Below are 26,229 nucleotides of genomic sequence, written 5' to 3' on the forward strand. Positions count from 1 at the left end.
CTGTTGTAACTTCTCCCTTTTCATTCCTAATTTTATTGATTTGAGTCCTCTCCCTTGTTTTCTTGATGAATCTGGCTAGTGGTTTATCAATTTTGTTTATCTTCTCAAAGAACCAGCTTTTAGTTTTATTGATCTTTGCTATTGTATTCTTAGTTTCTATTTCATTTATTTCTGCTCTGATCTTTATGATGTCTTTCCTTCTACTAACTTTGGGCTTTGTTCTTCTTTCTCTAGTTTCTTTAGGTGTAAGGTTAGATTGTTTATTTGAGATGTTTGTTGTTTCTTGTGGTAGTATTGTATTGATATAAACCTCCCTCTTGGAACTGCTTTTGCTACATCGCATAGGTTTTGGCTCGTCGTGTTTTCATTGTCAGTTGTCTCTAGGTATTTTTTGATTTCCTCTGATGTCTTCAGTGATCTCTTGGTTATTTAGTGGTGTATTGTTTAGCCTCCATGTGTTTGTGTTTTTTACGTTTTTTCCCTCTGTAATTGATTTCTAATCTCATAGCGTTGTGGTCAGAAAAGAGGCTTGATATGATTTCAGTTTTCTTAAATTTACTGAGGCTTGATTTGTTACCCAAGATTTGATTTATCCTGGAGAATGTTCCATGCGCACTTGAGAAGAAAGTGTAATATGCTGTTTTTGGATGGAATGTCCTATAAATATCAATTAAATCTATCTGGTCTTTCGTGTCATTTAAAGCTTGTGTTTCCTTATTAATTTTCTGTTTGGATGATCTGTCCATTGGTGTAAGTGAGGTGTTAAAGTCCCCTAATATTATTGTGTTACTGTTGATTTCCTTTTTTATAGCTGTTAGCAGTTGCCTTATGTATTGAGGTGCTCCTATGTTGGGTGCATGTATATTTATAATTGTTATATCTTCTTCTTGGATTGATCCCTTGATCATTACGTAGTGTCCTTCCTTGTCTCTTATAACATTCTTTATTTTAAAGTCTATTTTATCTGATATGAGTATTGCTACTCCAGCTTTCTTTTGATTTCCATTTGCATGGAATATTTTTTCCATCCTGTCACTTTCAGTCTGTATGTGTCCCTTGGTCTGAAGTGGGTCTCATGTAGACATCATATAGATGGGTCTTGTTTTTATATCCATTCAGTGAGTCTGCGTCTTTTGGTTGTAGCATTTTATCCATTCAGGTTTAAGGTAATTATCAATATTTATGTTCCTGTTACCATTTTCTTAATTGTTTTGGGTTTGTTTTTGTAGGTCCTTTTCTTCTCTTGTGTGAACTGAGAGAAGTTCCTTTAACATTTACTGTAGAGCTGGTTTGGTGGTGCTGAATTCTCTTAGCTTTTGCTTGTCTGTAAAGCTTTTTATTTCTCCATTGAATCTGAATGAGATCCTTGCCCGGTACAGTAATCTCGGTTGTAGTTTCTTCTCTTTCATCACTTTAAATATGTCGTGCCACTCCCTTCTGTCTTGTAGAGTTTCTGCTGAGAAATCAGCTGTTAACCTTATGAGAGTTCCATTGTATGTTATTTGTAGGTTTTCCCTTGTTGTTTTCAGTAATTTTTCTTTGTCTTTAATTTTTGTCAGTTTGATTACTATGTGTCTTGGCCTGTTTCTCCTTGGGTTTATCCTGTATGGCACTCTCTGTGCTTCCTGGACTTGGGTGGCTATTTCCTTTCCCATGTTAGGGAAGTTTTCAACTATAATCCCTTCAAATATTTTCTCGGGTCCTTTCTCTCTCTCTTCTCCTTTTGGGACCCCTATAATGTGAATGTTGTTGTGTTTAATGTGCCAGAGGTCTCTTAGGTCGTCTTCATTTTCATTCTTTTTTCTTTTTTTTTTTTTTTTTTTTTTTTTTTTGCGGTATGCGGGCCTCTCACTGTTGTGGCCTCTCCCATTGCAGAGCACAGGCTCCGGACGCTCCGCGGCATGTGGGATCTTCCCGGACCGGGGCACGAACCTGTGTCCCCTGCATCGGCAGGCGGACTCTCAACCACTGCGCTACCAGGGAAGCCCCATTCTTTTTTCTTTATTCTCTTCTGTGGCAGTGAATTCCACCATTCTGTCTTCCAGGTCACTTATCCGTTCTTCTGCCTCAGTTTTTCTGCTATTGATTCCTTCTAGTGTAGTTTTCATTTCAGTTATTGTATTGCTCATCTCTGTTTGTTTGTTCTTTAATTCTTCTAGGTCTTTGTTAAACATTTTTTGTATCTTCTCTATCTTTGCCTCCATTCTTTTTCCGAGGTCCTGGATCATCTTCGCTATTATTATTCTGAATTCTTTTTCATTAAGGTTGCCTAGCTCCACTTCATTTAGTTGTTTTTCTGGGGTTTTATCTTGTTCCTTCATCTGGTACATAACCCTCTGTCTTTTCATCTTGTCTATCTTTCTATGAATGTGGTTTTTGTTCCACAGGCTGCAGGACTGTAGTTCTTCTTGCTTCTGCTGTTTGCCCTCTGGTGGATGAGGCTATCTGAAAGGCTTGTGCAAGTTTCCTGATGGGAGGGACTGGTGGTGGGTAGTTCGTTGTTGCTCTGGTAGGCAGAGCTCAGTAAAACTTTAATCCGCTTGTCTGCTGATGGGTGGGGCTGGGTCCCCTCTCTGTTGGTTTTTTGGCCTGAGGCGACCCAACACTGGATCCTACCCGGGCTCTTTGGTGGGGCTAATGGCGGACTCTGGGAGGGCTCACGCCAAGGAGTGCTTCCCAGAACTTCTGCTGCCAGTGTCCTTGTCCTCACGGTGAGACACAGCCACCCACCACCTCTTCAGGAGACCCTCCAACAGTAGCAGGTAGGTCTGGTTCAGTCTCCTCTGCGGTCACTGCTCCTTCTCCTGGGTCCTGATGCGCACACTACTTTCTGTATGCCCTCCAATAGTGGAGTCTCTGTTTCCCCCAGTCCTGTCAAAGTCCTGCAATGAAATCCCACTAGCCTTCAAAGTCTGATTCTCTAGGAGTTCCTCCTCCCATTGCTGGATCCCGATGTTGGGAATCCTGACATGGGGCTCAGAACCTTCACTCCAGTGGGTGGACTTCTGTGGTATAAGTGTTCTCCAGTTTGTAAGTCACCCACCCAGCAGTTATGGGATTTGATTTTATTGTGATTGCACCCCTCCTACCGTGTTATTGTGGCCTCTCCTTTGTCTTTGGATGTGGGGTATCTTTTTTGGTGAGTTGCAGTGTCTTCCTGTTGATGATTGTTCAGCAGTTATTTGTGAATCCAGTGCGCTCTCGCAAGAGGGAGTGAGAGCACATCGTTCTACTCTGCCGTCTTGAACCAATCTGTCACTTTATTTTTGAGTTAGAAAATGTAATGGGAGAGCCAGTGAATTAAGAATTAGATATGCTGGATGTATCATTTAGACCATCTGGAGACATGTGTGGTATGATCCAGGATAGAAACAGACTTGGGAATTATTCACTGACCACATTTTTATTGAGCATTTACTACAGGTCTGGCACTGTGTAGACACTGGAGACAATAATAATTAAAAGCAAGTGATTTCAGGGAGATCAGCTTGGTGCTTTGTGACCACCTGGAGGGGTGGGATGGGGAGGGTGGGAGGGAGGGAGATGCATGAGGGAAGGGATGTGGGAACAGATGTATATGTATGACTGATTCACTTTGTTATAAAGCAGAAACTAATTAAAAAAAAAAAAAGCAAGTGATTTGTTATCAGCATGTAAGTGGTAAATTCCCCAAGAAGGTATAGAGTGTGAGCAAAGCCAAAGGGCAATTGCTGGGGAACAACAGCTCTTTAAGGAAAGAACACAGGAAAAGGAGCCTGTGAAAGAAACCCAAGAAGGAACAAGTAGAGAAGGATCAGGAAAACTGGGAGAGAGTGATACCACAAAAGCTATGGGAAGAAAGAATTTACGGAAGGGGAGAGACGTTTGTATAACATTCAAAATAAACAAATTGACAAAAGGGACAAAGGTAGGTCAAGAATAAACATGACAAGACAGATCACCCAAGGAAAACCCAGGAAAACTTGAAACAGTATTCTATAGTTTCAAGGAAATTAAATATAATAGAGTCTCTCTTAGAAGCAGGAAGACAGAGATTGAAAAGAGAGAGTGCTTAAAGAAGAAAAGACAGAGAAGAAGAAAAGTGGATTAGGTGACCTTGGAAAAATAAAAAAGCTAAAAATTACAGAAATGAAAGCCCTGTTAGAAACAAATAAATTAACACCAAACAAACATCAAGTCAGGGATATTGTATTCCATTAGAACCTAAACAGGAGACTTTCCTGGTGGCTCAGTGGTAACGAATCCGCCTTCCAGTGCAGGGGACGCAGGTTCGATCCAGTAGGGGAACTAAGATCCCACACACTGTAGGGCAGCTAAGCCCCTGTGCCACAGCTACTGAGCCCGCACATCTCAACAAGAGAGCCCGCATGCCGCAATCTACAGAGTCCACACTCCCTGGAACCTGCACGCCACAACTAGAGAGAAAACCTCCACGCCCCAACTAGAGAGAAAACCTGCGTGCCACAACTAGAGAGAAGCCCACACGCCACAACAAAGACCCCACATACCGCAACGAAAGATCTGCACGCCTCAGTGAAGACCCCATGTGCTGCAACTAAGACCTAATGCAGCCAAAAAAATAAAGAAAAAAAAAAGAAGCTAAGCAATATGAAGGCTGAATTTTGTTGTTGTTTTGTTGGTTTTTGTGTTTTGCTTTTCCCCCCAAATATTTCTCTTTCAGTTGCTACTAAATTCATAGTTCACTGTCTCCTGTAAGCCTTATCTTATTTCTCTTTACAAACCCCTTAAATATTTTTTATTAATTTATTTTTATTGTGGTAAAATATATGACATAATATTTATTTTTTCACTACTTGTAAGTGTACGTTGCATTAAATGCATTCACAATACTGTGTACCCATGACCACTGTTTGTACCTAAAACTTTTTCATCCCCAGCATAAATCCTGTGCCCACTAAAAGTAACTCCCCTTCTCCCTTCCCCCCAGCCCCTGATAACCTCTATGCTCTTTTTTGTCTCAATGAATTTGAGAAGGCTGAATTTTTGTCTTTTTTGTTTGCTGCTGTATTTCTAGTGCCGAGAATTGTGCCTAGCAGTCACTCTAATAAGTACTTGTTAAATGACTGAATGTGTGGTGGATACGCTTCAAGAAATCATACAAAAAAAAATAGAAAAAGATTGATCTAAAAATTATTATTAAGAACATGATATACATGGAGGAGAAACAAAAGAGATGCAAAATTGGCATAGTGTTCCTGCAAAAGAGAAGAGAACGAATAGATTAAAGACAATATTAAAAGATAGATAAATAAAGGGAAACTTACTAATCTAAAGATCTGTGTCAGCAGATCAATAGATTATAGAAGTTCTCAGGAAAACTATGCAAAATGATCAATACCAAGACATGCTGGTGAAGTTACTACACCTTGAGGACAAAAAAATTTAGCTTTTACAGACACTCAAAAGACAAAGCAACTCATAAGGAGAAAAATATCAAATTGGCCTCAACCTTTTCACAGCAATATTAATTGTCAGAAGATTATAGACCATCATTTACAAAGTTCTAAGGGAAAAGAAAATATGTGGTCCAGTGATCCTTTTAGTGTAAAGGTAATAGTCATATTCTAAAGTGTGGGAAAACTTAGGAAATATAGCACCCTTGGCCTCCTTTAGAAACAAAGATTCTTGAATGGCAGAGTCTAGTCAACCAAGAGGTAAGTTCAGGTAAAGGAGTAGATTAGAGATGAACATTGAATCTATACATAGAACTAAAACAACTGGAATTATGGGCTCAGAATAGACTGTTAGTAATCTTGACAGTAAAAATTCCAAAATCAGTGTTTTTCATATCCTATTTCCTTTATTTTAGCCTGTTTAGGAATAATTTTTAAAATTTTATTTTACTGAGGTATAGTTGATTTACAATGTTGTGTCAGTTTCTGCTGCACAGCAAAGTGATTCAGTTATGTATATACATTCTTTTTCATATTCTTTTCCATTATGGAAAGTAAACTTAAATATAATACATAATACTTTTAAATAGCATGTGTAACATCCATTTTTAAAAGACTTTTATTTATTATCATGTATCATTTTTATAGAACAATCATTTTTTTAAAGGTCTGGCCCCAAAAACTGGGAATGAGAGGGAAGAGAGTAGCTAGTGGTACAGTTAGGTTGGAAGGAGTGTTTTCCTAAATATGGGAGTAGTTTTATTATGCTTCTCAGCTCAGGCCCATGAACTTGTAAAAGAGAAGAGAGAAGAATCTGACCAGGGACATACAGAACTGTCAAGCAAAGCTTCTGTCACACACTTGGTGTATACAAGGACCTGCTGTTTTTCTGGAAAATATCAGAAGCAGCATTCCAGTTGGAGTTATGGGTTACCAGTCTATGCTGCCTTTTCTAAATCTGCCCTCTTTGTTGTAAAGGAGAAACCTTTTAGAAAAGCTGAATTTTATTAAAACAAAAATGAGATCATGTTACACTATTGTTCTGTAGCTTGTCTTTTTCACTATATAATGTCTCTTGGAAATCTTTCCATGACAGTATCTTTATTTATTTATTTTTAATAAATTTATTTATTTATTTTTATTTTTGGCTGCGTTGGGTCTTCGTTGCTGTGTGTAGGCTTTCTCTAGTTGCGGCAGGCAGGGGCTACTCTTCGTTGCGGTATGCAGGCTTCTCATTGCCATGGCTTCTCTTGTTGCGGAGTACAGGCTCTAGGTGTGCGGGCTTCCGTAGTTGTGGCATGCGGGCTCAGTAGTTGTGGCTTGCAGGCTCTAGAGCACAGGCTCAGTAGTTGTGGTGCACGGGCTTAGTTGCTCCGTAGCATGTGGGATCTTCCCGGACCAGGGCTCAAACCCATGTCCCCTACATTGGCAGGTGGATTCTTAACCACTGCACCACCAGGGAAGCCAGTCTCTTTTTTAAAATACCTGTGTATTAGTATTTCATAGTATGGATATATCATAATTTATGTAGTATTTTGTTTCCAACTTCTATTAAATATTGCTATTGAGAACATCCTTATATATATCTACAAGATTATAGATGATTTTGCACATATAGAACTACTTCTGAGGCTAGATAACTTAGAGCTGGAATTATTTTGTCACAGATTGTGAACATTTTACATTTGTTGGATAATGCCAAATTGACATCCAAAATGGTTATACCAGTAGACTCCCACCAATTGAGATAATCCCTTTCCCTATACCGTCACCAACAAAAAGTGTTATTTCCTTTCATTTTTGTCAATCCTGTGGCCATAAAATATCTCGTTTTAAATTTGCATTTCTTCGTATTAGTGAGGCTGAGCATTTTTCATATGCTTATTGGCCATTTCTATTTCTTATGTGAATTGCCCATTCTTATCGTTTGTCACATTTTATTGCCCTTCTTCCTGATCTTTAGGAGTTCTTAAATGTTACAGACCCTTTTTCTGTTATATTTTGATGTAGTTAAATCTATCGTTTTTTTCCTTGGTGGTTGCTGGATTTTGAGTCTTGCTTAGGAATGCCCTTCCCACTTTTGAAGATTATGTAGATTTCCACCTAAAACTTGTATAGTTAAGTTTTGTTCATTTTTATATTTTATGTTTAGCTCTTTAATCCATTCTGAATTAATACATACAAATGATGTGAGGTAGGATCTATAATTTTAGATTTCGTAACAATAATACTTTAGTGTTGATTATTTCCAGGTAAGTAATTCTGGAAAGATACCAGAGGTACCTTTTTTAAAAGTATTAACTTCTTAGAAGTAAACACTTCCTTTTGTATGTTCCTATTTGTGAAGCAGCTACATGTTGTGAAGTTCATTGTGGGAAAGTGTTGCTGCTTATTAGCATTCTCTTTACTTAAAGCCATTAACTTTTACATCCAATAAATTAGTAGAAGCATAAATTTGTGTTTTCCAATTTTTACAGTGCATGACAAGCCAAGCAGATAGATGTCTGATAGCAGTCGGTCCCCGTAGGTATTCTGGTTCATAGTTATGACAGATCTTTTAAAAAGTAGATAATTGGGCTTCCCTGGTGGCGCAGTGGTTGAGAGTCCACCTGCTGATGCAGGGGACATGGGTTCGTGCCCCGGTCCGGGAGGATCCCACATGCTGCAGAGCGGCTGGGCCCGTGAGCCATGACCGCTGAGCCTGTGCGTCCAGAGCCTGTGCTCCGCAATGGGAGAGGCCACAACAGTGGGAGGCCCGCATACCACAAAAAAAAAAAAAAAAAAAAAAAAATGTAGATAATTACTACCGTAATGAAAATACTTCCTGGGAAGGACGACAGAAGAAGAAAATAGCAAGAGGAGATAGAAATGAAAGAAATAGAAACAAACAACGAAATCACTGAAAAGAGAACAAAAAAGGGAAGGGGAAAAATAAATTAACCTTTTTCTAGTGAGGGGTGGTTTTATGCTATCCCAGACAATCTTTTAAAAATTATCTCAGGCCTTCTAATAATAGCAGTAGTGTGGTTTTGTTGCTTTGTTTATTTGGTTTTTGTCTTATGTTTGGGGGATAAGATGGAGTTCTGCTGTTCTAGCAACTATTTGTGTTGTCTATTTTAATAGGCTGTCAAATGTATACTGTTAAATGAGCTTGGGATTCTTGCATTCATGTTTCTTCATTATTTCATTTAGGCAATTGAGAATTTTGAACCAGCAACTTAGAGAACGAGAAGAAACTCAAAAGTCATCTGGTTCTCTGGAATGTAACCTTGAATGTAGGTAAAATAACTTAAGAACTGATGGTAAATTCTTTGTGGCTCTGGAGATGTTGATAAAGAATTGAACTTTCTTTTTTTTTTTTTTTTTGCGGTACACGGGCCTCTCACTGTTGTGGCCTCTCCCGTTGCGGAGCACAGGCTCAGCGGCCATGGCTCATGGGCCTGGCCGCTCCGCGGCATGTGGGATCTTCCCAGACCAGGGCACGAACCTGTGTCCCCTGCATCGGCAGGCGGACTCTCAACCACTGCGCCACCAGGGAAGCCCTGAACTTTCTTAATTACTTTGTTTTAAGTGGACTTTCTGTTAAGAATCAACATTAAAAAAGTAAGAATAATACTCATTAAAATTTAAAATAGTGCAGAAACACAAAAATAAAAGATTGGTGCTGTGACTTCCCGATAATACCCCTATTTTTTCAAATTAATTAATTAATTTATATTTGGCTGCATTGGGTCTTCGTTGCTGCTCACAGGCTTTCTCTAGTTGTGGCAAGCAGAGGCTACTCTTTGTTGTGGTGCGCAGGCTTCTCATTGTGGTGGCTTCTCTTGTTTCAGAGAATGGGCTCTAGGAGTGCAAGCTTCAGTAGTTGTGGCATGAGGGCTCAGTAGTTGTGGCTTGCGGGCTTAGTTGCTCCGCGGCATGTGGGACCTTCCCAGACCAGGGCTCGAACCCATGTCCCCTGCATTGGCAGGCGGATTCTTACCCACTGCTCCACCAGGGAAGTCCCAATACCTCTATTTTTTTTAAAAAAGACTGTATTTCCTTTCACATATCTCCTGTTCATATATAATTGATTTATTTCATAAATACTGTGTATCTACTAACAGATGGGCACTAATAGAACTACATATGTACTTCTTTTGTGAAAATGAGATTACACTGTATATACTCCTGCAGCTTGTATTTATTCACTTAATATGTAGTGGACATTTTTCTCTATCAAAATACATAAATATGTTTCTTTCTGTTTAAGAACTGTGTAGATATTCTGTTTATGTAGTTCTGTCATAATGTATTTAAAGTCCTCTGCCGATAGATATCTAGGCACTTTCCCCATTTTCCCAGAACAAATAATCCTGCAACGAAAATCCTTGTACATATGTCTTTGTGCACATGTGTGATTGTTTTTGTAGATTATAGCCATAGAATTTTTGAGTCAAAGGGTATATACTGTTGCAGTTTTGACAGATATTGCCAAGTTGTCCTTATGGATCATAGAGCTTAAAGTAAAAGAAAAGAAAAGAAAAAAAAACTAATAGTACTAGAGGAGAAGATAAGAACTTTTTTTGTATTCTTAGGAACTTTTCCTAAGCCCAACAAAAACTCACATGCTACAAAGGAAAGATTGATAAAGCATGTCCCAGAAATCTTTTTCATTTTACGTACAACAAAATTATAAATACATTCAAAAAGCATCAACAAAATGGGGAAATTTTTTTTGTATGAGATGACAAAGGCTTGATTTTCCTAATATATAAAAATATCTCTTACAAAGAAATTTTAAAAATATGAGCACCCAACAGAATACGCACTTCATAAACGCATTCAACTTCAGAGTAATTTTGGAAAAGATCACTCTGGTTCCATTATGAATAAACCATGGGAATGGGTGGGAGAGAGGAGGCCAAGATGGAAAGTGAGGAGATCAGTGGTTGCCATTCTAAGCAGCCTATCTCTTTTTATTCTCTACCATTTCCCTTCTTGTTGCCTTGAGAGCATGTATTACTATTCATAATTACTTGTTTGCTATCAGCTCCATGAGAGCAGGAACCATGCTCTGTTGTTCACCACTGTATGCCCAGATTCCACTTCACTCAAGGCTGCAACTGTTAAATGAAAGGTTCCATTTTATAGCCATTAGAAAGAATGTGATAGATCTGTGTGCTGATACATAACAATCTTATGGAGGGGGGAAAGGGAAGGTTAGAAACTATGGGTGTATTATGATTCATTTATACTTAAATATATGTTCTATGCAAAAGTATTTTCCAGAAGGATATCAAAGTTAATATTGCTTGCTTCTTGGGGGAGAGCGGAAGTGGGGTGGGAAGGGAGACTTTTCATTGAGAATCATTTGGTATCATTGGTATCTCATGGTGTTTGAAGTTTTTTTACTTTGTATATATATTACTTTTTTGTTAAAAAAGGTAAATGAATTTTTTTTGCTTTGTATATATATTATTTTTTTGTTAAAAAAAGGTAAAAAAAATTATGCCTGAAATATCAATTGGAGAAGAAAGATATGACTTCTGCCAGTCAGTTTTTTTAAATACCTTTAGTATTTACATAGAACTGCTCAAGCATATAATTGTTAAGCAAAATCAATAAATTCCAAGCCTTTTCTTTTTAAAAAAAACAGAGCTTTTCCAGGTTTGTAGTTTTTAAATTGAGGTAATAATTATTTGATCTGTTTTGTCTTACAGTGTTTTCTCTTCAATCATTGAACAAGTCACTGCAAAATCAATTACAGGAGTCACTAAAGAGCCAAGAATTACTACAGAGTAAAAATGAAGAGCTTTTAAAAGTGATTGAAAGTCAGAAAGATGAAAACAAAAAATTCGCTGGTATATTTAAAGAGAAAGATCAAACTTTACTTGAAAATAAACAGCAATTTGACATTGAGACAAGAAGAATGAAAATTGGTATGTGTTTGAACTACAGTTATGGTCACTTTTTAAAAAGTAATAGGGAAACTAAAACTTTTTTGTTGTTTTAGAATTGGAGGAAGCTTTAGTCAATGTGAAAAGCTCCCGGTTTAAGTTAGAAGCTGCAGAAAAGGAAAATCAGATTTTGGGAATAACATTACGTCAGCGTGATGCTGAGGTGACTCGACTAAGAGAATTAACCAGGTAATATTGACATCATTTGAATAACATACCTTTTAGGTGTATTTATAAACTTCAAAATAATTTTGGACCTGCTTTCTGACCCCTACCCTTTTCTCAATGTTTTTGCTAATTTCTAATGATGTTTTCTTCTGTTCCAGTTAAGATAAATTCCAAACATGGCTAACTGCTTTTTTAAACCATGTGAAAAGGCCTCTGATGAGGAGCTAAAGACTTATTTGGCAAAATGGTTAAGAGCTCTCTGAAGCCAGAGAAACCTGAGTGGAATCCTAGCTCTACCATGTATTAGCTGTATGACTCTGAGCAAGATAGTTAACCTTTCTAAACCTTACCTGTAAAGTGGGGACATGATTAGGGTTGATAGGAGGACTAAAATCATTCATGAAAAGCACTTAGCACAGTAAGCCCTCATTCATAAGATCTTGGGTAAGTCATTTAGCCTGTTTGAGCCTCATTCATTTCATCAGTAAAATGAGGGAGTTGGCAGCAACTTCTAAGATCCCTTTATTCCTTAACATGTCTTACATAAATAAAACCACCTCACTCAATTTTTAAATGATATGCACTTATAAAGTTCAGTTTTCTCTTGAGATAGTTCACAAGAATTAGATTTTCAACAAATTTTTAAAATCCTAGAGAAGTCAGTTATTTTAGGCCTGAATGTCATCATATCTGACCATGCCTTTGAATGATCCTGGAAATTCATAGTTCTAAACATAAAACAATCCTGAATATAAAACAATCTTCTTCATACTTCAAATGAGAAGACCCATTTTGAATTACAAACTTTTTTTCCAAATTTTGAACTATAAACTTTTAGGGAAATAGATGAAATATATATATAAATAATAATATATATAATATTTTGTTTTGTAAACGTATTTGAAGTGACTTTATAAAAGCTATTGTTAATATAGAAATATCGCTTTTTTTCCTCATTCATCTTTCACAGAATAATTTCACTCAAACTTTTATTGAACAGTGAAAAAAACAAAATACACTTCTTGTATCCATGTAGTATTATAATTAATTAGGTTCTAGTCAGAGTTTCTAAAAATTGGTTTATACCACTCTTGTTCAAAGTGAAGTAATTAGGAGAATGTGTCCCTTCTTATGAAAGTCTTTATAAGGTCTCCAAAGAAAAGCGTCTTCTTTTTTCTGAGGAGTAACTTGGGGTAAAAATTCTGTTATTTTAAAATATTTATGGTAAAAGAAGCCAATCACAATAAGCCACATATTATATGATTTTATTTCTAAGAAATGTCCAGAATAGGCAAACCCATGGAAACAAAAGGTAGATTAGTAGTTGCCAAGGGCTGGGAGAAGAGGGGAAGAATGGGCAGTGACTGCTAATGGGCACAGAGTTTCTTATGAGGGTTCTGAAACCAGGTAGAGGTTATGGTTGTACAACTCTATGAATATACAAAAAACCCACTGCGTTGTACACTTTAAAATGCCATATTTTATAGTTTATAAATTATATATCAGTAAACTTTTTTTAAGTTAAAAAATAACTTTTTTAATACATTTTTTTAACATATGTATTAAAGTATATATGGTATATAGTCAGTTTGGAAAAGAAAAAGAGGACAGCAAGGTAACATGGTCAAGTTCCATGAGTGGTTGCTTAGGTGTCACTGGCAGCATCTCCTCATTCTAAGGGGCATGGTTGTCGGCCCCAAGCAGAAGATCTAGCTTCCTGGGAGTTTTCTTCCCTCAATTTCTTTTTCATACTACTAAACCCAGCTCCTTTATGAGCATGACATTAGAAGCTGATGTTATCTTTTATTTATAAAGCACTTGGATTTTTTTTCATAAAGCCCTTGGATTTTTTTCAAAGTCCTCTCTTTATTATTTCATTTGCCCTCGTCTATGGAGGGAAGATTTAAATATCTGCATTTTCATGGCTGGGGAAACTGGGGCCATGTAAGTTAAATATTAATAGAGAGTTAATAACGGAGCTGGGACTAGAACTCACATCTCATAATTCCTAGCCAGGTTTTCTTTCACCTTCATACATGGCATGGTCTTAACTAAAACAGTTTATTCCTGGTGATGACTCCGTGCCTAATCTAGTCTACGTAAACCTTAGCATTTTTTCCCCGGGGAGATGGATGGATAAATGGATGGGTTCATTTGCTTATTCATTTATTCAACAAACATTTATTGTATACTGTGGTCCAAATATATGAATATGAAACACACACAAAAATATTTAATCATTTTAGTTGCTAAATATCCACATCATTAAGCAAAAAGCTATTCTAGTTCTTTGATGATGTATGAAGGGAAATAACATCTTTTTTTAAGGATAAACATGTGTGGTACATTTGTGAAGAAAATTGATACAAAAATGTAAGAACGGTTTTCAGAGTAAGTAATAGTAGAGTTATTCTAGAAATTAGCATAAATGGAAGCCCAAAGAAATGAAGGCACATACCTGACTTTCACACCTAGTTGGGACGTGAGCTGGACTTCAGCCAAGACTTCAGATTCCCTCTTTAGCCTTGCTTCCTGTTTTGAAAAGGACAGCTTCTTTCTGAGAGATGACCCATTATTAAGAGATTCTTCTGCCTTTTTCCCAAATAATACACAGTGTGCCTTTTCCAGTGTTTATTAGGAACTAAAATGGATTCGTTTGCCAATTGGAGCCTTTTCTTAACATTTACCCTAACATAGAAACTGAGAAAGGTCATTAATTCTTATATATTATCTGCTTTTAGAAAAGACTGTATCTAAAATGTTAGATATAGACATTTTGTTCTCCTTTTCTTAAGACTCTCAAGAACTTTCCTGTCAGTTTTTTTCCATTGTTGTTAAGGATCTTTTCTTTTTGTGCTGAGCATAAATCCTGCCTCATGACTACTATTTCACCTATTAGTCAGACTAACTGGACTCTAAATGATTATAGAAACATAGTAGGCAGGCTTAGCACAGTGTCTTATAGTTCTACCACTGCATTTTCTGAAGATGCAGTACTAGCTTCAAAATGCTAAGTATATATACCCACTGATGGCAATTTTTGTTTTGCCTTTTATTTTTTTTTTTTATTTTTATTTTTTTTTACAAATTTAATCAGTTATACATATACATATGTTCCCATATCCCCTCCCTTTTGCGTCTCCCTCCCACCCTCCCTATCCCACCCCTCCAGGCGGTCACAAAGACCGAGCTGATCTCCCTGTGCTATGCGGCTGCTTCCCACTAGCTATCTACCTTACGTTTGGTAGTGTATATATGTCCATGCCGCTCTTTCACTTTGTCACAGCTTACCCTTCCCCCTCCCCATATCCTCAAGTCCATGCTCTACTAGGTCTGTGTCTTTATTCCTGTCTTACCCCTATGTTCTTGATGACATTTTTTTCTTAAATTCCATATATATGTATCAGCATACAGTATTTGTCTTTCTCTTTCTGACTTACTTCACTCTGTATGGCAGACTCTAGGTCCATCCACCTCATTACAAATAGCTCAATTTCATTTCTTTTTATGGCTGAGTAATATTCCATTGTATATATGTGCCACATCTTCTTTATCCATACATCCGATGATGGACACTTAGGTTGTTTCCATCTCCAGGCTATTGTAAATAGGGCTGCTATGAACATTTTGGTACATGACTCTTTTTGAATTATGGTTTTCTCAGGGTATATGCCCAGTAGTGGGATTGCTGGGTCATATGGTAGTTCTATTTGTAGTTTTTTAAGGAACCTCCATACTGTTCTCCATAGTGGCTGTACCAATTCACATTCCCACCAGCAGTGCAAGAGTGTTCCCTTTTTTCCACACCCTCTCCAGCATTTATTGTTTCTAGATTTTTTGATGATGGCCATTCTGACTGGTGTGAGATGATATCTCATTGTAGTTTTGATTTGCATTTCTCTAATGAGTAAAGATGTTGAGCATCCTTTCATGTGTTTGTTGGCAGTCTGTATATCTTCTGTGGAGAAATGTCTATTTAGGTCTTCTGCCCATTTTTGGATTGGGTTGTTTGTTTTTTTGCTATTGAGCTGCATGAGCTGCTTATAAATTTTGGAGATGAATCCTTTGTCAGTTGCTTCATTTGCAAATATTTTCTCCCATTCTGAGGGTTGTCTTTTCGTCTTGTTTATGGTTTCCTTTGCTGTGCAAAAGCTTTGAAGTTTCATTAGGTCCCATGTATTTATTTTTGTCTTTATTTCCATTTCTCTAGGAGGTGGGTCAAAAAGGATCTTGCTGTGATTTATGTCATAGAGTGTTCTGCCTATGTTTTCCTCTAGGAGTTTGATAGTGTCTGGCCTTACATTTAGGTCTTTAATCCATTTTGAGCTTATTTTTGTGTATGGGGTTAGGGAGTGATCTAATCTCATACTTTTACATGTCCCTATCCAGTTTTCCCAGCACCACTTATTGAAGAGACTGTCCTTTCTCCACTGTACATTCCTGCCTCCTTTATCAAAGATAAGGTGACCATATGTCCGTGGGTTTATCTCTGGGCTTTCTATCCTGTTCCATTGATCTATATTTCTGTTTTTGTGCCAGTACCATACTGTCTTGATTACTGTAGCTTTGTAGTATAGTCTGAAGTCAGGGAGCCTGATTCCTCCAGCTCCGTTTTTCGTTCTCAAGATTGCTTTGGCTATTCGGGGTCTTTTGTGTTTCCATACAAATTGTGAAATTTTTTGTTCTAGTTCTGTGAAAAATGCCATTGGTAGTTTGATAGGTATTGCATTGAATCTGTAGATTGCTTTGGGTAGTAGAGTCATTTTCACCATGTTGATTCTTCCAATCCAAGAACATGGTACATCTCTCCATCTATTTGTATCATCTTTAATTTCTTTCATCAGTGTCTTATAATTTTCTGCATACAGGTCTTTTGTCTCCTTAGGTAGGTTGATTCCTAGATATTTTATTCTTTTTGTTGCAATGGTAAATGGGAGTGTTTCCTTGATTTCACTTTCAGATTTTTCATCATTAGTATATAGGAATGCCAGAGATTTCTGTGCATTAATTTTGTATCCTGCAACTTTACCAAATTCATTGATTAGCTCTAGTAGTTTTCTGGTAGCATCTTTAGGATTCTCTATGTATAGTATCATGTCATCTGCAAACAGTGACAGCTTTACTTCTTTTTTTCCGATTTGGATTCCTTTTATTTCCTTTTCTTCTCTGATTGCTGTGGCTAAAACTTCCAAAACTATGTTGAATACGAGTGGTGAGAGTGGGCAACCTTGTCTTGTTCCTGATCTTAGTGGAAATAGTTTCAGTTTTTCACCATTGAGGACGATGCTGGCTGTGGGTTTGTCATATATGGCCTTTATTATGTTCAGGAAAGTTCCCTCTATGCCTACTTTCTGCAGGGTTTTTATCATAAATGGGTGTTGAACTTTGTCAAAAGCTTTCTCTGCATCTATTGAGATGATCATATGGTTTTTCTCCTTCAGTTTGTTAATATGGTGTATCACATTGATTGATTTGCGTATATTGAAGAATCCTTGCATTCCTGGAATAAACCCCACTTGATCATGGTGTATGATCCTTTTAATGTGCTGTTGGATTCTGTTTGCTAGTATTTTGTTGAGGATTTTTGCATCTATGTTCATCAGTGATATTGGCCTGTAGTTTTCTTTCTTTGTGACATCCTTGTCTGGTTTTGGTATCAAGGTGATGGTGGCCTCGTAGAATGAGTTTGGGAGTGTTCCTCCCTCTGCTATATTTTGGAAGAGTTTGAGAAGGATAGGTGTTAGCTCTTCTCTAAATGCTTGATAGAATTCGCCTGTGAAGCCATCTGGTCCTGGGCTTTTGTTTGTTGGAAGATTTTTAATCACAGTTTCAATTTCAGTGCTTGTGATTGGTCTGTTCATATTTTCTATTTCTTCCTGAATCAGTCTTGGCAGGTTGTGCATTTCTAAGAATTTGTCCATTTCTTCCAGGTTGTCCATTTTATTGGCATAGAGTTGCTTATAGTAATCTCTCATGATCTTTTGTATTTCTGCAGTGTCAGTTGTTACTTCTCCTTTTTCATTTCTAATTCTATTGATTTGAGTCTTCTCCCTTTTTTTCTTGATGAGTCTGGCTAATGGTTTATCAATTTTGTTTATCTTCTCAAAGAACCAGCTTTTAGTTTTATTGATCTTTGCTATCGTTTCCTTCATTTCTTTTTCATTTATTTCTGATCTGATTTTTATGATTTCTTTCCTTCTGCTAACTTTGGGATGTTTTTGTTCTTCTTTCTCTAATTGCTTTAGGTGCAAGGTTAGGTTGTTTATTCGAGATGTTTCCTGTTTCTTAAGGTGGGATTGTATTGCCATAAACTTCCCTCTTAGAACTGCTTTTGCTGCATCCCATAGGTTTTGGGTCGTCGTGTCTCCATTGTCATTTGTTTCTAGGTATTTTTTAATTTCCTCTTTGATTTCTTCAGTGATCACTTCGTTATTAAGTAGTGTATTGTTTAGCCTCCATGTGTTTGTATGTTTTACAGCTCTTTTCCTGTAATTGATATCTAGTCTCATAGCATTGTGGTCGGAAAAGATACTTGATACAATTTCAATTTTCTTAAATTTACCAAGGCTTGATTTGTGACCCAAGATATGATCTATCCTGGAGAATGTTCCATGAGCACTTGAGAAAAATGTGTATTCTGTTGTTTTTGGATGGAATGTCCTATAAATATCAATTAAGTCCATCTTGTTTAATGTATCATTTAAAGCTTGTGTTTCCTTATTTATTTTCATTTTGGATGACCTGTCCATTGGTGAAAGTGGGGTGTTAAAGTCCCCTACTATGATTGTGTTACTGTCGATTTCTCCTTTTATGGCTGTTAATATTTCCCTTATGTATTGAGGTGCTCCTATGTTTGGTGCATAAATATTTACAATTGTTATATCTTCTTCTTGGATTGATCCCTTGATCGTTATGTAGTGTCCTTCTTTGTCTCTTCTAGTAGTCTTTATTTTAAAGTCTATTTTGTCTGATATGAGAATTGCTACTCCAGCTTTCTTTTGGTTTCCATTTGCATGGAATATCTTTTTCCATCCCCTTACTTTCAGTCTGTATGTGTCTCTAGGTCTGAAGTGGGTCTCTTGTAGACAGCATATATATGGGTCTTGTTTTTGTATCCATTCAGCCAGTCTGTGTCTTTTGGTGGGAGCATTTAGTCCATTTACATTTAAGGTAATTATTGATATGTATGTTCCTATTCCCATTTTCTTAATTGTTTTGGGTTCGTTATTGTAGTTCTTTTCCTTCTGTTGTGTTTCTTGCCTAGAGAAGTTCCTTTAGCATTTGTTGTAAAGCTGGTTTGGTTGTGCTGAACTCTCTCAGCTTTTGCTTGTCTGTAAAGGTTTTAATTTCTCCATCAAATCTGAATGAGATCCTTGCTGGGTAGAGTAATCTTGGTTGCAGGTTTTTCTCCTTCATCACTTTAATTATGTCCTGCCACTGCCTTCTGGCTTGTAGAGTTTCTGCTGAGAGATCAGCTGTTATCCTGATGGAGATTCCCTTGTGTGTTATTTGTTGTTTTTGCCTTGCTGCTTTTAATATGATTTCTTTGTGTTTAATTTTTGACAGTTTGATTAATATGTGTCTTGGTGTATTTCTCCTTGGATTTATTCTGTATGGGACTCTCTGTGCCTCCTGGACTTGATTACCTATTTCCTTTCCCATATTAGGGAAGTTTTCAACTATAATCTCTTCAAATATTTTCTCAGTCCCTTTCTTTTTCTCTTCTTCTTCTGGAACCCCTATAATTCGAATGTTGGTGTGTTTAATGTTGTCCCAGAGGTCTGTGAGACTGTCCTCTGTTCTTTTCATTCTTTTTTCTTTATTTTGCTGTGCAGCAGTTATTTCCACTATTTTATCTTCCACCTCACTTATCCGTTCTTCTGCCTCAGTTATTCTGCTATTGATCCCATCTAGAGTATTTTTTATTTCATTTATTGTGTTTTTAATCGATGCTTGATTCGTCTTTAGTTCTTCTAGGTCCTTGTTAACTGTTTCTTGCATTTTGTCTATTCTATTTCCAAGATTTTGGATCATCTTTACCATCATTATTCTGAATTCTTTTTCAGATAGACTGCCTATTACCTCTTCATGTGTTAGGTCTGGTGGGTTTTTATCTTGCTCCTTCTCCTGCTGTGTGTTTTTCTGTCTTCTCATTTTGCTTATGTTACTGTGTTTGGGGTCTCCTTTTTGCAGGCTGCAGGTTCGTAGTTCCCGTTGTTTTTGGTGTCTGTCCCCTGTGGCTAAGGTTGGTTTAGTGGGTTGTGTAGGCTTCTTGGTGGAGGGGACTAGTGCCTGTGTTCTGGTGGATGAGGCTGGATCTTATCTTTCTGGTGGGCAGGTCCACGTCTGGTGGTGTGTTTTGGGGTGTTTGCGGACTTTTTATGAATTGAGGCAGCCTCTCTGCTAATGGGTGGCGTTGTGTTCCTGTCTTGCTAGTTGTTTGGCATAGGGTGTCCAGCACTGTAGCTTGCTGGTCGTTGAGTGAAGCTGGGTGCTGTTGTTGAGATGGAGATCTCTGGAAGATTTTCGCCATTTGATATTATGTGGAGCTGGGAGGTCTCTTGTGGACCAGTGTCCTGAAGTTCGCTCTCCCACCTCAGAGGCACAGCACTGACTCCTGGCTACTCAATTTGGGATGATCTGTTGTCTATTCATGTATTCCACAGATGCAGGGTACATGGAGTTGATTGTGGAGCTTTAATCCGCTGCTTCTGAGGCTGCTGGGAGAGGTTTCCCTTTCTCTTCTTTGTTCTCACAGCTCCTGGGTCTCAGCTTTGGATTTGGCCCCGCCTCTGCGTGTAGGTCGCCGGAGGGCGTCTGTTCTTCGCTCAGACAGGACAGGGTTAAAGGAGCAGCCTCTTCGGGGACTCTGGCTCACTCAGGCCGGGCGGGAGGGAGGGGCACAGAGTGCGGGGCGAGCCTGCAGCGGCAGAGGTCGGCGTGACGTTGCACCAGCCCGAGGCCCGCCGTGCGCTCTCCCAGGGAAGCCGCCCCTGGATCCCGGGACCCCGGCAGTGGCAGGCTGCACAGGCTCCCGGAAGGGCGGTGTGGACAGTGACCTGCGCTCGCACACAGGCTTCTTGGCGGCGGCAGCAGCAGCCCCAGCGTCCCACGCCCGTCTCTGGGCTCCGCGCTTTCAGCCGCGACTCGCGCCCGTCTCTGGAGCTCCTTTACGCGGCGCTCTTAATCCCCTCTCCTCGCGCACCAGGAAACCAAGAGGGAAGAAAAAGTCTCCTGCCTCTTCGGCAGCTCCAGAGTTTTCCCGGACTCCCTCCCGGCTAGCTGTGGCACATTAGCCCCCTTCAGGCTGAGTTCTCGCCGCCAGCCCCAGTCCTCTCCCTGCGCTCTGACCGAAGCCCGAGCCTCAGCTCCAGCGCCGCCCACCCTGGCGGGGGAGCAGACAAGCCTCTCGGGCTGGTGAGTGCCGCTCGGCACCGCTCCTCTGTGCGGGAATCTCTCTGCTTTGCCCTACCCAGGTATGTGGGGAGTTTCTTGCCTTTTGGGAGGTCTGGGGTCTTCTGCCAGCGTTCAGTAGGTGTTCTGTAGGAGTTGTTCCACGTGTAGCTGTATTTCTGGTGTATCTGTGGGGAGGAAGGTGATCTCCGCGTCTTACTCTTCCGCCATCTTACCCGGAAGTCTGTTTTGCCTTTTAAATTCAAGAGCAAAACAACAAAAAAATGCTCTTGGAGCTCACTTGTCAAAATTCACCCACACTGGTGACTTATGATATGTTTGGTGGTACCCTATGTAATTCAATTAATTAGGAACATCTCCAGTACTATAGCTGGGCTAACTGTGACCATTTAAATTTTACTTTTGACATTAGAGAGTAAAGCAGTGACATCTGACAATACAGATAAATCTTCATGTTCATCTATCCCATGTCTTTTCCCTATAGCCATACACCTCAGACAGGTATATATTTTTGTGTGTGTGTTAAATAGTCTCAGAGATTTCACAAAATTTTGTAATGCCTTTCTCAGACTACTGGGGAGGGATAATGGAACTAGAAGTTTCACATACAAGTTCTAAATAGATTTCCTAAACCATTTCTTTCTTCAACCTTCAATAGTTTTTTGTTGTTGTTGTTGTTGTTGTTGTTTTTTGCGGTACGCAGGCCTCTGACTGTTGTGGCCTCTCCCGTTGCGGAGCTCAGGCTCCGGACACGCAGGCTCAACAGCCATGGGTTACGGGCCCAGCCACTGCGCAGCATGTAGGATCTTCCCGGACCGGGGCATGAACCCGTGTTCCCTGCATCGGCAGGCGGACTCTCAACCACTGCGCCACCAGGGAAGCCCCCTTCAATAGTTTTGAAATACATCTTTATCACTTTTTAAAGATTTTACTAGAATACATGTTATAAAACCATTAAAATGTGAGGAAAATTAATATATTTTTCAGTAAATAAGTAGTAAATATTCTTCTAATAGCTTCTGAGAGCACTCTTACAAGTGCTGATAGTTATTTAAATTAGTATATTTTTATAAATAGCCAAGAAAGAACTTTACATTTCTTATTATGAAAATGTGTCAGTTTTCCAAGCATTAAAAATCAGTGTGTTTAGCTGAGTCTCATATAATAGAAACACAAATGTAACTACTTTGTAGCTATCTAGGTGCTTGTATTGCTTCCTTTTAAATTTTGGCATGTTTTTACTTTACTTACAGCGATTTAATTTCAAAGGCAATGGTGAGTCACATTTTGTTTACACATGAGAAGCTTAGTGATTGCTATTAGTTTCCAGAGATTAAACTCTTATTACATTGTCCCTTCCTTCCTTTCTGTATTGCAGATTTTGTGCACAGCAGAGATAACATTTTTAAGTCTGGAAAGGAACTTCAACATAAGGATTTCTTTACTAAAAATAAATAAAAAGCGCAGTGTGCAGTCTTGTTGAATTAACTAGTGGATCATTGTTCATTACAGCATTTCTTTAAATATACATTTCTATAGCATATTTTTTAATTTTAATAATAGCTCATTAGCTTCTTGAAAGAGGTATGAGGAAAAAGTGGCTGGAGCCATTGCCATTTGAATGGTAATCGGAACTCAAAACATAGCATATTTAAGATGACAGTGAAAGTCAGGTTGGAAAAAAAACTATTTTTTTCCTTTTGTAGGAAAAGAATCACTCATTCTATATCCAAAGATATAATCACTGCTAACGGTTTTGTATAAAGGTTCCTTTTAGTATTTTATTTGGATGTGTGTGACTGTTTTTACAAAAATAATATTGTTATTGTGTTGCTTATGGTCTGATCTTTTAAATTTAACCTGGTATAATGAACATTTTCTTATCAATAAATATTCTTTACAGCATGGCTATAGATGGCTGTGATGCAGTAAGACCATAGTTTACCTAAATCAGTCCACAGTATTTGAGGATATTAACCCCATTTATTTTCTATTATAAATTACATCTTTGTAAATATATCTCTGGGTACAGCCTCTTAGTGAATATCAGTAGGATAAAGTTCTAGAAGTGCAAGTTGGTGGGTCAAAAGGTGTGGGATATACAAATCTTTAAGGCTTCTGATATATTGCTGGTCTGCTCAGAGAGTGTACACTCCCACTAGTAATACCTGCTTCTCCAAGCTTCTCTAACAATGGATATTCTTATTTTCCTATGTTAGCCTGATAGGCCAAAAAATATCACATTTAAAAATTCTGAATTTCTCTGATAAGAGTTGAACTTTTAAAACATGCTTATTGGCTAATTGTAGTCTTTTAAAATTACCTGTTGATGTTCTTTGTATCTTTTTTTAAAATTGGTGTGTTCTTTTTCTTATCTGTATTTAAGAGTGTATTATGATTCAATTCAAATAGACTAAAGCCTTGGTATAAAATGGTTTTAATAGGACTACTAATAAAAGCTGCCACGAAATAAAAACCCACTTAGCCTGAAACTGTGCTAGGCACTTTACCCTTATGTTTTATTATTTTATCTTATTTAATATTCACTCTAATTCTGAAGTAGTTACCTTCATTTTGCAATTGAAGAACTTGAGATTCAGGAAGGTTGAGTGACTTGCCCAAGATCACAGCTAGCGATAGTGTGAAGATATGATTCCATTTCTGTCTGACTTCAAACCCTGTGTGGTTTTCCTTATATCACACTTTTCCTGGAGCCTAGCTGTTGCTACCTAATTATACTATATAATTATCTCTATCCTTTTTTTTTTACCCAGCATTATTCCAGCATCCTTTGCATATATATTTTTAATGGAAAGTAATTTAATTACTAACAGAATCCACTAACAAATGAGTAATATATTTACCATTTCGCAATGTTGCTCAAAAATAAAGCATCTCTGTACCTTAAGAGAGAAATTTTTCTGAGCCTCTATTTTTAGATATAATAATAATCGATTTGATGCAGACCAAGATCTTTTATCATCTTATTTTAATTTACTCTTTCCAGAGCATATTCTGTGATTTTGTGCTTTTAGTTGCTTTTTCCTGTATTAAGAACCAGGTGCTTGCCTCAAATACTTTCTTTTAAAGATGAGGTATATTTAAATAAATGAAAGAAATGGGTACAAAGAAATAATTAGTGTACTAAATTCTTCTTAACAGAACTTTACAGACCAGTATGGCAAAGCTTCTCTCAGATCTTAGTATGGACACTGCTCGCTGCAAGCCTGGGAGTAATCTTACAAAATCACTTCTGAACATTTATGAAAAACAACCTCAACATGACCCAATCCCTGCTCACACTTCCATAATGAGCTATCTAAATAAGTTAGAACCAGTTCACACTATTATTACACGTTCAGAGCCACTTTCTACAATTAACAATGAGGAAAACACAGTGCCAGATAGACCCTATGAAAATGTTCTGCCCTCTAAAGGCCCTCAACATACTAATGCTAGGAACATGGTGGAAGCATCAGCCCCTGGAATCATTTCTGCCCTTTCAAAACAGGATTCTGATGAGGAGAGTGAAATTACAACTTTAATAGAAGATGAGTGTAATTTGGATAAGACAATTTACATTCCGTTTGCTAGAAGCACTTCTAAAAAGAAATCACCACTATCTAAGAGATTATCCCCCCAGCCACAGATCAGAGTTGCTCCACCACAGATGGTCAGTGGACTTGTTGCTGAAAAAGAAAATAAATTGTGTACACCTGGAGTTTGTTCCGCTTCCAAAGAGGGAGGAGTTGCACCTGAGAACCTTTCCAGAACAGCCGATATGGAGGACAAGCAACTCCTCAAGAAAATAAAGGAAACCATTTGCAAGATCCCTCCTGCCGCTGAGGAGCCAGAGGAATTGGCTGCATGTCATGGCCCCTCCACTTGTCAGAACAGCAGCATTCAAGTGAAAAGTAGTGCAGTCTCTGATGGTAGCTTTTTGAATTCTGATTTAACCTCTGACTGGAGCACTTCTTCTTTTTCTACGTTCACTTCTCGTGATGAACAAGACTTCCGAAATGGCCTTGCAGCACTGGATGCCAACATTGCTAGACTCCAGAAGTCCTTGAGGACTGGTCTTCTGGAGAAGTAAACTCAGAAGAAAAGTTGTTTTTAAGAATAGAACTTGGCTACATTGAATATATATTTTAAATTTCTTTAAGGTTTTATTTTAATTATGTGTGAAATAATAAATTGTATGAATAGTAAATTTATTATTGGAATATATTGACACTGGAACTTCTAAAAACAAGTCATCTTAAGAAATTGACATTTGCTAAGAGAAGAAAGTTGTGTGTAACTAGAAAAATATTCTAAGTATTGTAAATAATATTTAATTTAGTATTTATCAATTAAGAGTTTATTCTTACTCTGCTGGGCTAAGGGTGCAGGTTGGAAGGACTCTCTGGTTATTCTAAAGGATAATGGGAAGGGAGTCTCTGGGTACAATTTACTATATTAAAACTAGAGTTTCTTTTCTCTTTCAGGATTCCTGTTTGGTTTTTAATGGCATTGTGTTTTTATGTGGGATGCTCTGTGCTACAGGCTGGTGTTATTGGTGAGACATATAAACATTTATTTTAAGAGAAAAAGTGCCAATATCTCTATTTTAAAAAGTCATTGATTGGTCCAAGAAAATATAGATAACATCCTAAGTTAGCATATGGTTTCTTAAAACTTTGGCACTTTAATTTAGTCACAAATGCATTTAAGACCATTAAAAAGTAAAAGACTGATAAAGAAATGCTAACAAAGAAGTTTTAGTTTTGGAAATTTGGTTTTTTAAGTAAAGAAGTGTTTGTTTTTTGTCATTATATTTGAACATGATGGGTTTTTAAAAACAATATTTATTTATTTATTTATTTATTTATTTTGGCTGCACCGAGTCTTAGTCAAGGCACAAGGGATCTTCATTGTGGCATGCAGGATCTTTTAGTTGCAGCACGCAGACCCTTTAGTTGCAGCATGTGAACTCTTTTTAGTTGCAGCATGTGAACTCTTAGTTGCGGCATGCAGACTCTTAGTTGTGGCATGCATGCGGGACCTAGTTCCCTGACCAAGGATCAAGCCTGGGCCCCCTGCACTGGGAGCACAAAGTCTTACCCACTGGATCACCAGGGAAGTCCCTGAACATGGTGGATTTTATAAATCTTGCACTGGTTGTAATTCTGCCTTTCTGGACCAATTTTTTCTTTTTTTCAGCACTTTAGCTGAGAACATTCTCTATTCTGTAAATAATATGAATTAGGTTGGTCTGTGCTTCTCTAAACTAGCACTCCCTAACTACTTGGTAT

At 37.9% G+C, this 26,229-nt stretch overlaps 1 protein-coding gene across 4 annotated transcripts in view; it reads left to right on the forward strand.

Moving 5' to 3' along the window:
• The window catches only part of CCDC14 (coiled-coil domain containing 14), a 53,147-nt gene extending 27,506 nt beyond the window's left edge, over window positions 1-25,641 (forward strand). For 3 of the 4 annotated variants that reach the window (XM_060100153.1, XM_060100154.1, XM_060100156.1), the window contains 4 exons: window positions 8,607-8,689; window positions 11,117-11,335; window positions 11,410-11,542; window positions 24,098-25,641. In XM_060100153.1, coding sequence (XP_059956136.1) covers window positions 8,607-8,689; window positions 11,117-11,335; window positions 11,410-11,542; window positions 24,098-25,028 — 1,366 coding nt within the window. In that variant the 3' untranslated portion in view covers window positions 25,029-25,641. The remainder of the gene's footprint in view (window positions 1-8,606; window positions 8,690-11,116; window positions 11,336-11,409; window positions 11,543-24,097) is intronic. The other variant, XM_060100155.1, reaches the window with a different exon arrangement.
• Window positions 25,642-26,229: the final 588 nt, after the last annotated feature.

Source organism: Mesoplodon densirostris, chromosome 5 (genome assembly GCF_025265405.1).
Source record: "Mesoplodon densirostris isolate mMesDen1 chromosome 5, mMesDen1 primary haplotype, whole genome shotgun sequence".
Lineage (NCBI taxonomy): Eukaryota > Metazoa > Chordata > Mammalia > Artiodactyla > Ziphiidae > Mesoplodon > Mesoplodon densirostris.